General features: G+C 35.4%; 2 protein-coding genes across 2 annotated transcripts; both read right to left on the minus strand.

Annotated features, from left to right (window-relative positions):
- Positions 1–455: 455 nt before the first annotated feature.
- On the minus strand, positions 456–2,094 carry LOC111789130 (uncharacterized). Its single transcript, XM_023669784.2, has 2 exons — positions 1,938–2,094; positions 456–1,822 (listed from the first exon to the last, which is right to left on the minus strand). The coding sequence occupies exons 1-2, from the start codon at positions 1,989–1,991 to the stop codon at positions 1,178–1,180; spliced, it is 699 nt and encodes a 232-aa protein (XP_023525552.2). The 5' UTR covers positions 1,992–2,094; the 3' UTR covers positions 456–1,177.
- Positions 2,095–9,614: 7,520 nt separating this feature from the next.
- On the minus strand, positions 9,615–12,573 carry LOC111788942 (shugoshin). Its single transcript, XM_087121163.1, has 9 exons — positions 12,151–12,573; positions 12,032–12,069; positions 11,781–11,889; positions 11,648–11,671; positions 11,491–11,559; positions 10,883–10,921; positions 10,673–10,772; positions 10,077–10,137; positions 9,615–10,004 (listed from the first exon to the last, which is right to left on the minus strand). The coding sequence occupies exons 1-9, from the start codon at positions 12,295–12,297 to the stop codon at positions 9,743–9,745; spliced, it is 849 nt and encodes a 282-aa protein (XP_086977289.1). The 5' UTR covers positions 12,298–12,573; the 3' UTR covers positions 9,615–9,742.
- Between the last annotated feature and the right edge of the window lie 937 nt (positions 12,574–13,510).

The raw sequence follows: 13,510 nt of genomic DNA on the forward strand, positions 1-13,510 counted from the left end.
TCCATTTTGTTGACCCAAACTCCTGTCATTCAGATAACATAAATTTGTAACAACCTAATCTCACCGCTGTCAAATATTGTCCATTTTGCCTAGTCATATATCGTCGTCAGTCTCACAATTTAAAAACGTGTCTATTAGAAAAAGGTGGGTTGAAAAAAAATTAAATATAGCGGAATCTATAACAATCCAAGCTCACTGTTCGTTACGTATAGTCGTTAGTCTCACTAGGGAGAGATTTCCACACCCTTACAAAGAAAAATGTTTTATTCTATGATATCTTAGGTTGGTTGGGGAGGAGAACAAAACACTATTTATAAGGGTGTGGAAACCTTACCCTAGTAGATGTGTTTTAAAGCGTTGAGGGGCAAGCTCGAAAGTGAAAACCCAAAGAGAACAATATCTGCTAGTGGTGGATCTGGGCCGTTACACATTCTCATCTCCAACCGATATAAGAGGATCCAACCAAACATGCGGTGCTATCGACATCAAATTTGGCTCACCCTCACACTAGCAACGAGACCAAATCCATCTCGATCGAGAAACCAAATGGGTCATTACACATCTCTCCATCTAAAAGAAAAAAGTGGGTGTTCTTAAGATGACATTGACACATCACAAATTTCAGTTAATAAAGCTTTAGATCATTCGCCAATTGACCAAGTTGGGCAAAGCAAATTGAAGGGCTGAGAGGAAGCATTTCCCTCACAAGCAGGGCAGACACCACCATATGCTCTGTTTTCAGGCCTCCATTCAACTCTCCTTTAGTAGTCAAATACACTCATTACCAACCCATTTGTTCTTCACCCACCTCTCTGCCGTGGAGACTCTGCCAAAACAACCCTTTTACAGGATCGATTCGCTTATTACATTAACCTAATTGCTCTGTTTTTAATCAAACAAAAGTAATTAATCTCATACAATCAAATGTTTTGGTATACAAATCACACAATACCACTCTAAATCTACTGTTTTTTTTAAGTATTACAATCCGGGTCTGTTGAAATTTCAACCTCTACGGCTTACGAGAGGCTAACTAATTGAACTATACTCAAATTAGCTGCAACCGAAAGAAAACAAGTCAAGATCAAGAAGCTCTGTTCTTGTTTTGAGCTGTTCTAAGCTAACTAGACTAAATATGTAAATTAATATATGATTAATTTAATTGGATTGTTGAAGGTCAGTTGAAAACAAGCCTCTGGAATTTGGTTGCGGTTTGAGAATCCGAATCCTCGGATAGAAACAGAGCCCTCTTCTTGTTGACAATCCCACAATTACTGTCGGCGAGCGACGGTAGCGGCGGAGGAAGTGGAATTGTAACCGGCGGCAAATGAAACGATTCCAGTGGCGGTGGTGGATGTCTCCATTGAGGAAGCGGTCCAGCGAGGAGAAGCGTGTGTAGAAGTGGACCAGCGTTCATCACCGCCTGCAAGAGCTTACCCTTTTCCGGCAATGGCTTTTCAGGGACCCAGTCGATGATTTCGGGAGATGAAACGATACTCTCATCGCAATCGGAGGAGGAGAAGGCGTTTTGGGAATCGAATCCTTTTCTGGGTTGGTCGTCGATGGTGGAAATTGCAGAGAGAGGCAGCGGTGGATTCGGCGGCGGCGGCGGTGGGTGTTGATGATGGAAGAACAGTTTCTGGAGGAGAAGGGTTTGGCATTTCTCATTGGCTTCGTCTCTTTCTCTAATGGCTTGATTTAAAAGATTCTTGAGATGTAAAAGCTGGTCGTCCTTCTTGTTAAGCTCCTCTTGGACTGTAATTTTGGTCTGTTCAAGCTCCAGAGTGGTGCAGAGAAGAGAATGCCTGAGTTCATCGACGTTCTGCCAAAGAAAAAACAGAGGAACCACAAAATCAAAATCAGAACCGAATTTCGAAATTCTGGGAAATACCCAGAAAAAGTAAGGGAGAATTTGAGAAGATGGGTATGAAACTGACCTTGGTTTGCAAGAAATAAGCCCAAGTTAAAACAGGGCTGCGTTGGTTATCCATGGAGTTAGAGAAAGAAACAGAGGAACAGAGGAACAGAGGAACAGAGGAACAGAGAAACAGAGAGGGAATTATAATCGGATTTGGATTGGGAGTTTTCAGGGAAGAAGGGAGGTTGTTCTTATAAAAAGCAGATGGGGTTAGGGTGTGGTTAAATTCTCACTAGGGTTTGGACAAAACAGGTCATGGCTAAGTTGATCTATAACATATTGTACCGAGACTAGGTTAGGTTGGGTTAGAAGAATGTTCGAGACTCTGATTTAAGCAACTTAAATAAAGTTTACCATTCAACTAAACCGAACCCAACTTTTTATTTTTAGGTTTGGTTAGAACGTGGTGACATTAAGAACAAAAATTTTATAAAATTTAAATATCAGAAACTCCTGACTGTAATTCTATTTTTTTGTTACTTTGATTGACCCATCAAATAATATCAACACAGTGTTAAAAATATCTTATCTATTTATAATACATGTTACATTAATAACTAAAATTTCATAAAATTTAAATATTATATGTCACACGTGTTTTCGATTTTCAAAAAATTTCAACCTAACCTAAATAAACCTTTTACGATTTGGGTTAGGTGGCCTGAGTTAGTCGAGTAATTGAGTCACGTGAATTATTTATAAATTTTTATTAATATTAACTTTAAAAATATAATTTAAATATTTTGAAAACTAGAGGATTTCGGAAATCTTTTATGTTTTTGAAATGTTATTGTTGGGAGTAAAAAAAGTAAATGCAAAAGCTTTAAACCTTAATTACTCCAAATATTATATAAATAAATAAAAAAAAAATTAGAGAAAGGAAAAGGTTGATAGGACTAATTATAATTATAATTAAGGTTGAAACAGTGTTAGTCTAACCTTAAATACTGCTTTTATCTTTAATGCTGAAAATAGTGTTAACATTCAGACAGCTCTCTTTAATTAATGTCTCTTAACAGCATCTCTCTTTGAAGCTAATCAATTTTGTGTTACTTTTGGAACATTACATAATGTAATTCTTTTTTTTTTTTTTTTTTAATTTGTTCATGTGCCGAGTCGTTTCCGTGAGGATACTGACAAAAAAAAAAAAGAAATCGACCTTATTTAAGTAAATTAATTGGGAGAGGGAGACGAAACATTTCTTATAAGGGTGTAAAAACTTCTCCTTAGTATATGCGTTTTAAAACTATGAGGGTGATGGTGATATGTAATGGGCTAAAACAGATAATGTCTGTTAGCGATAGGCTTGAGCTGTTAGAAATGGTATCAGAGCCAGACATCGGTCGGTGTGCTAGAGAGGACACTGGACTCTCTTAGGGGTGGATTGTGAGATCTCACATTGGTTGAGAGAAGGGATAAAACATTTCTTATAAGGGTGTGAAAACCTCTCCTTAACAGACGCGTTTTAAAACTGTAAGGTTGACGGTGATATGTAACGGGCTAAAACGAACAATATCTGTTAGCGATAGGCTTGAGCGGTTAAAAATAGTATAAGAGCCAGACATCGGCCGATGTGCTAGAGAGGACATTGGGCTCGGATTGTGAGATCTCACATCGGTTGAAAGAGGGGATAAAACATTCCTTATAAGGGTGTGAAAACCTCTCCTTAACATATGCTATTTAAAGTTGTAATGTTGACGACGATATGTAACGGGCTAAAACAGACAATATCTGTTAGCGGTTAGAAATAGTATCAAATTCAGATATTGGGCGGTGTGCTAAAGAGGACGTTGGGCTCCCTTAGGGGTGGATTGTAAGATCTCACATCGGTTGAGAGAGGGGATAAAACATTCTTTATGAGGGTGTGAAAACCTCTTCTTAACATACGCGTTTTAAAACTGTAAGGTTGATGACGATATGTAACGGGCTAAAACAGACAATATCTGTTAGTGGTAGGCTTGAGCGGTTAGAAATAGTATCAAAGCCAGACATCAGCGTGGGCTTCCTTAGGGGTGGATTATGAGATCTCACATCGGTTGGAAGAGGGGATAAAACATTTCTTATAAGGGTGTGAAAACCTCTCCTTAACATACGCGTTTTAAAACTATAAGGTTGACGATGATATGTAACGGGCTAAAACAGACAATATTTGTTAGCGGTAGGCTTGAACGGTTAGAAATAGTATCAGAGCCAGACATCGGGCAGTGTACTAGGGAACGTTGGACCTTATGGGTAGATTGTGAGATCTCACACGGATTGAGAGAGGGGATGAAACATTCTTTATAGGGTGTGAGAGCAGACGCTGAGGTAGGCTTGGGCTATTACATGTAGTAAGCGGTTTTTCACACGTTAAATTGCTTATGGTCAACGTCTTTCAATGGATACGTATAGATGCAAAATTGGACATGGTGAAATGCAACCGACACGGGGTATAGACAAGCACGAGTTGATTGTAGTGAGAGATATAGGAGTTTTGAAGGTGATGATACCAAAAATTACAATTGGGTAACCACCTCTCGTGTCCCATTGTTTGGTGTAATTATATTAGGCATGATGAAAGCAAGTCTCTCATGTGAAGTTGGCATGCGTGCACCATTCTATGACAAAGGAAGCGCCAACTTGAAGCATTGGAGGGACACCCAATGGCCAATGCCATCATATATAGTATCTCATTCACTCTCTCGCACACTATCCAACGTCTTCGCTTGCACACCATCTTGTGTCCACTCCTTTCAGGGCTCAACGTCCTCGTTGGCACACCGCCCATTGTCTGGCTCTGATACTATTTGTCCCACCGCTAGCAGATATCGTCCTCTTTAGATTTTCCCTTTTTTACTTTCCCTCAAAAATTTTCAAACGTGTCTGTTAATAAGAGGTTTCCACACCCTTATAAAAAATGTTTTGTTCTCCTCTCGTGAGTTTCGTTATTACCAAGCTCACTATATAGAATCTCATTCACTCTCTCTTCTATACGTATAAGTAGAGCTAATCAACGTAAATGGGCCCGACAAGATAACAGTTTAAAAATGTAAAATTGGCGAAATCGTTACCGTTTAAAGAGAATTCAGTGTGTTCACTCCATATATTTGTTTATGTTATCTTAAGCATGATATGTGGATATAATAAGATTCATAATTATATGGATAATTCATAATTGATATAATTATGAGAGAGAGGTTATAAAGCAAGCAACCGAATATTCATATTAATGGATCATATTCATGTGTAGATAGCTCTTGTAGTTAGCTAAAAGAACATCATAATTGCACGACCACCTTTTCCGACATAACCATGCATTATGCTATAATTATGTGTTCAATTTAATGTTAATTTTACTATACTACCCAAAGATTACCCATCAAAATGACTCCAATTCCCGCGACATTACCATGTTATCTACTTATCTTGAAGTGATTTTACGAGTGAAAACTGTTCTCACACATTAACATTGGTTCTAACACAACGTCCTCGCTGCCACTCGTTCCTTTCTCTAATCGATGTGTGATTGCAACCAAATCCACCCCTCTTTAGGGCCCAGTGAGAAGGCACAATCCACCTCCTTCGAGGTCCAGCGTCCTCACTGGCACTCGTTCCTTTCTCCAATTGATGTGGGACTGCCACCAAATCCACCCCCCCTTCGGGACCCAGCGTTCTTATTGGCACACCACTTCATGTCTAATCCCCTTCCGAGAATAGCGAGAAGGTTGACACATCGTCCGGTGTCTGGCTCTGATACCATTTGTAACGACCCAGACCCACCGCTAGCAGATACTGTCTTCTTTGGGCTTTCCCTTTCGTGCTTCCCCTCAAACTTTAAAACGCGTCTGCTATGAGAATGTTTCCACACCCTTATAAATGGTGGTTTGTTCTCCTCCCTAACCAATGTGGGACATCACAGATACCATTTGTAACGACCCAGATTCACCGCTAGCAGATATTGTCCTCTTTGGACTTTCCCTTTCCCTTTCGGGCTTCCCCTCAGGACTTTAAAACGCATCAGGACTACATTGCAATGGATGTAAGGGAATGTTGGAGCGGGTACCAAATGAGTCATTACAAGCTCTCATTCAAATGTAATATTGGTTTATTCGTGTATCCTTTTCAACGGAATCTATATATTGGAATATCGTTATATACTAAAATTAGACACTTTTATATTGGATACATTTTTCGATGTAATTAAGGATTAAATTGAGGAGTTGGACCAATTTTCCAAGGGGGGCCCACTTTATCGTGTTTTATAAATGAAATTAAGGGCTTTAAGTAAGGTATCTGCTGCAGCTGAAATAATCATGACACGATTTGGCAATGGAATTAAAAAAACATATATATATATATATATATTATTTCCAAGATTTTTGGTGGGTTAACTATAATTAGGTCGATAAACACTTGATTACTAACAATTGCCAGCTGACTTTCCTCACTAATACTTCTTTAAAATGCTTAATTATAATTAACAAACAAGTGTATTTTGGTTAATTATAACAAATAAAATCAATAATTACTCTCCCCAATATTCAACCCGAGTCTTTAGGTTGAGGTGGTCTAGTCGTGATCTAGTCATATCCCTTACCCGATAGTTATATGCTGTAAGCCGTTGTTGTTGTCTTTTTGTTTGCATCACATATAACACCAATTTCAATCTCTCAAATCTTTCTTTCAAAACTCTCTTTCGAAATCTCTCTGTCCCCGTTTTCTAAACTTTGAACCGGGGCTAGAGGCTCGAGCATACGTCGCTTGGCTGTAAGCGACGCAAGAATGAATTGGCTTAACTCACTTCTTGTTATAAAGTGAGTGCTGCACAATCGCATGCTGTCATCAAAAGTGCGATTGTGACAAGAGTCGTTAACTATATATCACATTAATAACTAAAATTTAATCATATATTCATAAGACATAACGCATCATTAATATCACTTTTAAACGTTAAATATTCATAACTTTTATAATATTTTAAATGTAGGGTAAGGTTGAATTGGGTTATAAACCCTATTTTCTGGTTAGCCAAATTGACCCGACCAAAAAGATTTCAACTTTTGAATCAAACCAAATGGCTCGATTTTTCAAAAATCTAACTCAACCCAACTTAAGTTGCGTAGTCTATATTATCGAACCATATGAACGATCACTACTTCGGGTCTCAATCCCGAGAGAGATTGATATTGATCACGAGAGAACGGTAGCATTTGTTGGAAAAAGTGAATGAAGAGAGTACTCATCATATGAAGGAAAAGCATTGGCATTGGCATTCCCTTTTGAAGAAAAAAGGATAAACGAATTACTTTCAAGACAGTTGAGAATGATTGTGTCCTCTTCATAAAGTCGAAGAGAGCCATGAAATAAACACCAAAACCCTAGAGCTCTTTCTTTTTTGACCTATCTACTCTTATATGCATCTCGATCTAATGCATGCGTAAGCGTATCTCTTAACGGGTTTTTTTTTTTTTTTTTTTATTGTCTCGAGTTAGATGCTCGATAAAGATGATGTAACAGGTCAAGCTACTCCTAGCAGATATTGTCTTCTTTGAACTTTTCGTTCGTGCTTCTCCTCAAAGGGAGAAGTTTCCACACCATTATAAAAAATGATTCGTTCTCTTCCCTAACCAATGTGAGATCTTACAATCCACCCTCTTTTGGAGCCCAACGTTCTCGTTGGCTGTCGTAATTGACGTGGGATCTCACAAGCCACCTCCATTCGAAATTCAGCGTTCTCGCTAGCACTCGTTTCTCTCTCCAATTGATATGAGATTTCACAATCCACCGCCGTCCTCGTTGACACTCATTCCTCTTTCCAAATTATTTAAAATTCATTATCTCTCGAATTTTATTATTATTTTTTTTCACGTTAACACCTAATTTCAAATTTAAAACGAAAAAGTTTTTTTTTTTTTAATTTTTAAGAAAAAGAAAAAGAAAAAAAAAAAGGAAACAGTTGGAGCACAGTCCCAACGACATGAAGTGGGGCCCACTAACCGCTAGTACCTGTCAAGCGAATAAAAACAAACTCATGGCCCGGACTTTCCTCTTTTCTTTTTTTTTTTTTCACGAAATTAAAATACAAAATTAGAAAAATAAAAATAAAAAATAATTTAAAATTAAATAAATAATTAATTACAAAGAAGCCCCTGGTTTGTTTGTGACGCGGTTTCACCACGTGTCCCTTTCTCATTGGCTTAAACTCACATGCATTAAATATTTTTTTCTCTATTTAAAAATTAAATAAAATCTTTTGTTCCATCAAATAATATTAAAAAAAAAAAAAAAAAATCTTTCTTTGTCCACTAGCTCTTTGTATAAATGTAATAATATAAAATTTTCAAATTCTTTGAACTTGTCACTCAAATGATATTATCAAATCCCTAAATTAAATGTCTCACATTTATTTATTTAATATGTCACATGTCATATATTCATCGAACTTATTTTATATATCTCGACTATCTTATCATGTTTGTTCAAGAAATTTGTCCCATTATCTAATTTGTTTTACTTCAACCATTTCTACATAACAAGATCGAACACTGAATTATGCTTAAATTGGTATCATATTATACCGCATATTATTTTTTTTCATAATTATTCGTTGAAAATTCAAAATTGACGTAAGCATGATAGTAGGGTGAGATACATTTTTGTTCCATTCACACTCGATAAAAATAATAATGGAGAATTGTGTCTCTCCACTTTTCTTTTTTTTATGTAACATAATTATATTTTTAGGAGAAGCAGTAATTTGAGTTTTAGCTAACGAAGGCGGTCGTTAAAAGAAAAAAAAACATCATAATCAAATAAAAATAAAGGAAAAGATTTGAGGGCCAGATGGGAGAAAAAGACATAATGAAATGAGGCATGTGACATTGGATTGTGCATCATGAAATCTTTATCATAAGATAACAAAACTATATAATAAACTTCATTTTCAAGTTGATTTTTTTTTTTTTTTTTTTTTATAAGTATCTACCAAAGAAATTAAAAAAAAAATGAAAATGTTTAAGAAAGTAGAAACAGGAGTGGGGTCCACACGGTTTAATGATGACATTATAATGGTGAAAATAATCGGGTGAAATTTAGAACAGAGTAAAGTTGGTGGACTTGACATAATATTTTGGTTGAAAACGACGTGGTTTTGAAAATAAGGGTTTAGCCACATGGCTGCGCTTATTTTATTATTTATTATGCTTTCAAACCTAATTAATTTTGAAAAAAAAATATATCTCTTGAATTATTAGTGGAAGACAGTATTTTGAATAAATATAATTAAATAAAATAATTATAGATTTAAATAAAATATATGTTTTAAGTAAATTAAAAAATGAGTCCATAACCAAATTCGAAATTTATGAATCGAGTTGAGTTGATTGGATTTTTACCTCATTGGGTCTCTTAGAACGTCCCTAAGCGACAATAGGGTGCGAGCCCATACTTTCGTTGATATTTTGGGTCATATGTTAGCCCAAAACGGGACCAAGAACGTTAGTTCGAAATCTAATTATTTTCCTTTGTTAAATGGCTATCATTACAAATTATGAGTCAAATTCATCGACTAAACTATCCAAATCAAGATTATTAAAAGAATAGAGGTTCGAATTTCTTACTCCAAAATGTCAAATTTCAATTACAATATCGTCTCTTTTTTAAGAAGTTAGAAGTTCGAATCTCTTCTCTTTGACAGTTACATAATTTACACTATACATACACTCGAAACAAAATAATATATAAACATCACGAACAATACAAGCCACAGGTGGAATAATCATAGCTACTACATACAAGAAAGTAAAATTTAAACTGCTAGCTGAAACAGTATACTGATCTCACTTGTCATTCTTGTCGTCTGATTTTAGCGTTGTGACGAGCTTCTTTGTAGGATTGAATCTTTTCAGCTGCTCTGTGCAATGGTCTTCCAATATAAGATCTTTGCAGAGCTGAAGATGATGATGGTGAATTGACATTGTTGTTCTTCCTTTCTTCTTCATCTTCTCCAGTAGCAGTAAATTTCATGTCTTCTTCTATCTCAAACGAGTTCTCTTCATGGTGTCTCATTTGATATCTAAATCTACCAGATTGTGCTCTTACACAATGCCTGTAAACAGAAATATGTAAAGAAAGCAGTAACTAAAGTTGAAAGAATACCAGTTTAAATATTGCTAAGTACCTTTTGTTTTCATCATCTCTCTTCATCGCACACTTTGAGTATGAAGCTGAAGGGCTCATAGCTGCAGTTGTTTAAGTGTCGTTACTTTTCAACCAGACAATAAGAATAAAGTTTTCAGGTCTAGGAGGTTTAGGACGTTGAGGATTGTGTGGAGGGAGTCCCACGTTAGCTGCTAATTTAGGAATGATCATGGGTTTATAAGTAAGGAATTCATCTCCATTGGTATTAGGCTGGGAAGCCTAAAGCAAAGCCATGAGAGTTTATACTCACTCAAAGTGGACAATATCATACCATCGTGGAGAACCGTAATTCCAAACGTAGGTCCTCTTGGCATGGTCTCAAAACCATCCTAACATTTGGGAGTAACATGTTCTTGAAAAAGATTTAGAAGTGATTTATGAGGAAACAGTCCTAGAGAATAACTTTATTAAAAGCATTTTCAAAAGAGTAGAACTTAGCATCAGAATAATTTCTTATGAAACCCTTTTTACTGCAACTCACAATTTTAACATAATGGTGAGGATAGTTGCTATAAATTGGCAGTAAAATGGAACATTTTTAGGCTTTTGTTCATGTTCATTAATTCATGAACATACATTGATTTCTAGCTCGTCCGGAGGGCTTTCTGTTTCCACTGCAAGCTTTGGTGTCAGTTTTAACCGCAAGTGGAAATTGCTCTGTTGGCTTCTCTTCTTCCTGAAGCCAGGAAAGAATGAGTGAAAAAGACAGTTCTAAGTGAAATTTGAGGCATGAAAAGAATAGAAAAGCAGATGCCTGAAAGAAAAAAAAAGGAAATTACCAATTACCTGCCATCCAGAATTTCCATTATTCATTCCTGCTTTCCCCTGTCGGAATATACAGCAGTTTCTTGTTAAAATACAAGACTTTTTCATTGCCTATTGAAGAAAATTAATCTAGCTAATCTAAATCTTGATAAGAAAAGCTTCAGTTTTCCCCAAAAGCAAGTTGGGTCTAGTTTGTAAGGATCTGTTGTGATTGTTGAGTGTCGAAATGTTAATAACAAATAAATACGTTTTATGAAATTCCTACGATTTGATCTAAAAACCTTGTTAAAGAGCAAGACCTTTAAATCTAAATTATCCAAGAACCTCAAAAAACGATAAGGAATCAATCCAAGGAAAAGTTTTGGAATCAAAAGCATTTCTAAACTCGTGATTCGAATCACTTCACAAAATAACTTGATCAAGAGTACTCCTAATTTCATATTAATTTCATATTGTTGGTTAAATTACAATTTTAGTTCCAATTCTAACATTATCTCTGTCATTATCTAAATGATGATCTGACTACTTATTGAAAACATATTCATAAATGACTGAAACAATTCCAGAGCTAGACAAAATAGATATCCCTACTTTTCTTTGCAGGAAGAAAAAGTGTCTAAAGTTAGTACCACAGTATTCAAACGCGTTGCTTTTAGCAAGGCCTCCTTGCATTCAAGCTCATGCCCCAGTGATTTTATCTGAAACACATCAGGACCAATTTATTGAGCATAAATGAGATTCAAACAAATGCAGCAAAAGATAAATTCAAGATTCTTGGGAACTTACTCTCTCTCTCCCTAAATTGATTTCCTGTAAGAGGAAATCGATGAACAGTTGATTAGAGTCTCAGAGTTGTCAAGGGAAATGAAAAATAGGAGAGGGATAATCATAAATGTTTCTGAATTATAAATGATCATACTGCTAAAAAATGACTGTTTGATTGAGCAAGCTGCCAATTCTGAAGCTGCAGTTTCTGAATGCATTCACGAAGTTTGTTTAGCTCGGCTTCAGTCAGATCAATAATTTCACTGTTCAAATGTGAAGGAATAATTTGTTTTCCTTGAAAGTTCTGTTTTCAAAAGATATGAACTACGATAGTATTGACATGATATGCTAACGAGATTGATAATAGAGAATTTAGAGGAAGAAAAGGCAAATCCAGAAGGATACTTCTTCTCCATGACAAGTTTCATCAGAGCCATATTTTCCTGATCCATAAATTACATCCAATCAAACAAATATCTCAGATTAAAGAAAAACAGGCGAAGGGAGACCAGATTGATGCATACCTCGACCAGCTGATCGACAACGTCTTGATTTGACCGCCAAGCTTCCGAAGACCTTTCATCTTCCATATGAGCTCTCATTGTCTTGGAATTCGTAATATCCGCTAGCTTGTTCCGCACTCTGCTTCCGATCGACAATCGCTTCGCCATTTCAAATCAGCGAATCGTAACACAATGCCCTAAGGAAGGAATTTCGCCAATAATTGGGGATTTGTGGTGTCTATGATGAGAGGAAATTGCGGTTTTTATGGAAGAGAAAACAGAGGAAATTAGAGAGGAAAGAAAAGCCCTAATTGCAGAGATTCAAGATTCAAAGGAACAAAGCAAAAAAGCTGAAGACGAAGATTCTGCAATAGTTGAGAGCTTCGGCCGGACAACGGCTTTCCGAATCGGTAAAGCCGAGAGGGCTAAATTAAATCAATTCCGAACCTACCTCTCCGAACCAAGATTTTAAATATTTGAACGTTACCCTTGTGAATCCTTTTCTTTATTTTTCTTAGATGCTCTTTTATCTTTTTTATTTTTATTTATATATATATATATAATAATTAATTTAAACACAATTTATATTTATTGGTTTGCTAGGAATTATGTACGGAAATTCTCTAAATTATAGTGATAAAGAAACCCGTGATCGAGGAGAGCCCGACAGATATAAAAGTAATCGTAGGTTGAGTTGAGTCGGGTTGTAAAATTTTTAACCCAATAAACAGTTATTAAATAATAAACCAAACCCAACTTAACTATAAATTTTTTGGGTTTACTCGTGTGGTTAGGCTCATTTATTTAATAATTATATGTTTTTAATAAAAGTAAAAGGTTAGTTTGTAAAATTTATTTTCAAACATTTTTTAAAAAATTTGCGACTCACTTTTAATATATATTTTTGAAGAATTACCTTTTTAATTATTAAAATATTATTTTTAAGAGTGGTCCAAGAATAAATAATAAAATAAATAAATATATTGATATGAACCAAGAGATATCAATCATACAATATGCTTCAATGAACATATGAAGAAAATATTGTTGAAATTATCAAAAGATATTTCAATTCATGTCACATTGAAGAAGAATGAAGTTTATGTTTTAAATTTTGGGTGGATTACAATTTAGAGTTATTGTATTTCATTAATGTATTTTAAGACCTTTTGTTTATTTATGTTACAATTACATAATTAACATGACCATTAAGTATGAATGTTACAACTCTTTGAATGTTTTTAATAGTTTCATTTTGAAGCTATATAAAGCCATGTATGTTGTATTTGTAAGTAGACTTGGAAAATATAGAAGGAAGCATTTGTGCTTTTTTTTTAGCCATGGCTAAGTTTCTTTCCAACTCCATGTAGTTTAGGTTGCA

Source organism: Cucurbita pepo, chromosome 2, assembly GCF_057944985.1.
Source record: "Cucurbita pepo subsp. pepo isolate OVF chromosome 2, ASM5794498v1, whole genome shotgun sequence".
Classification (NCBI taxonomy): domain Eukaryota; kingdom Viridiplantae; phylum Streptophyta; class Magnoliopsida; order Cucurbitales; family Cucurbitaceae; genus Cucurbita; species Cucurbita pepo.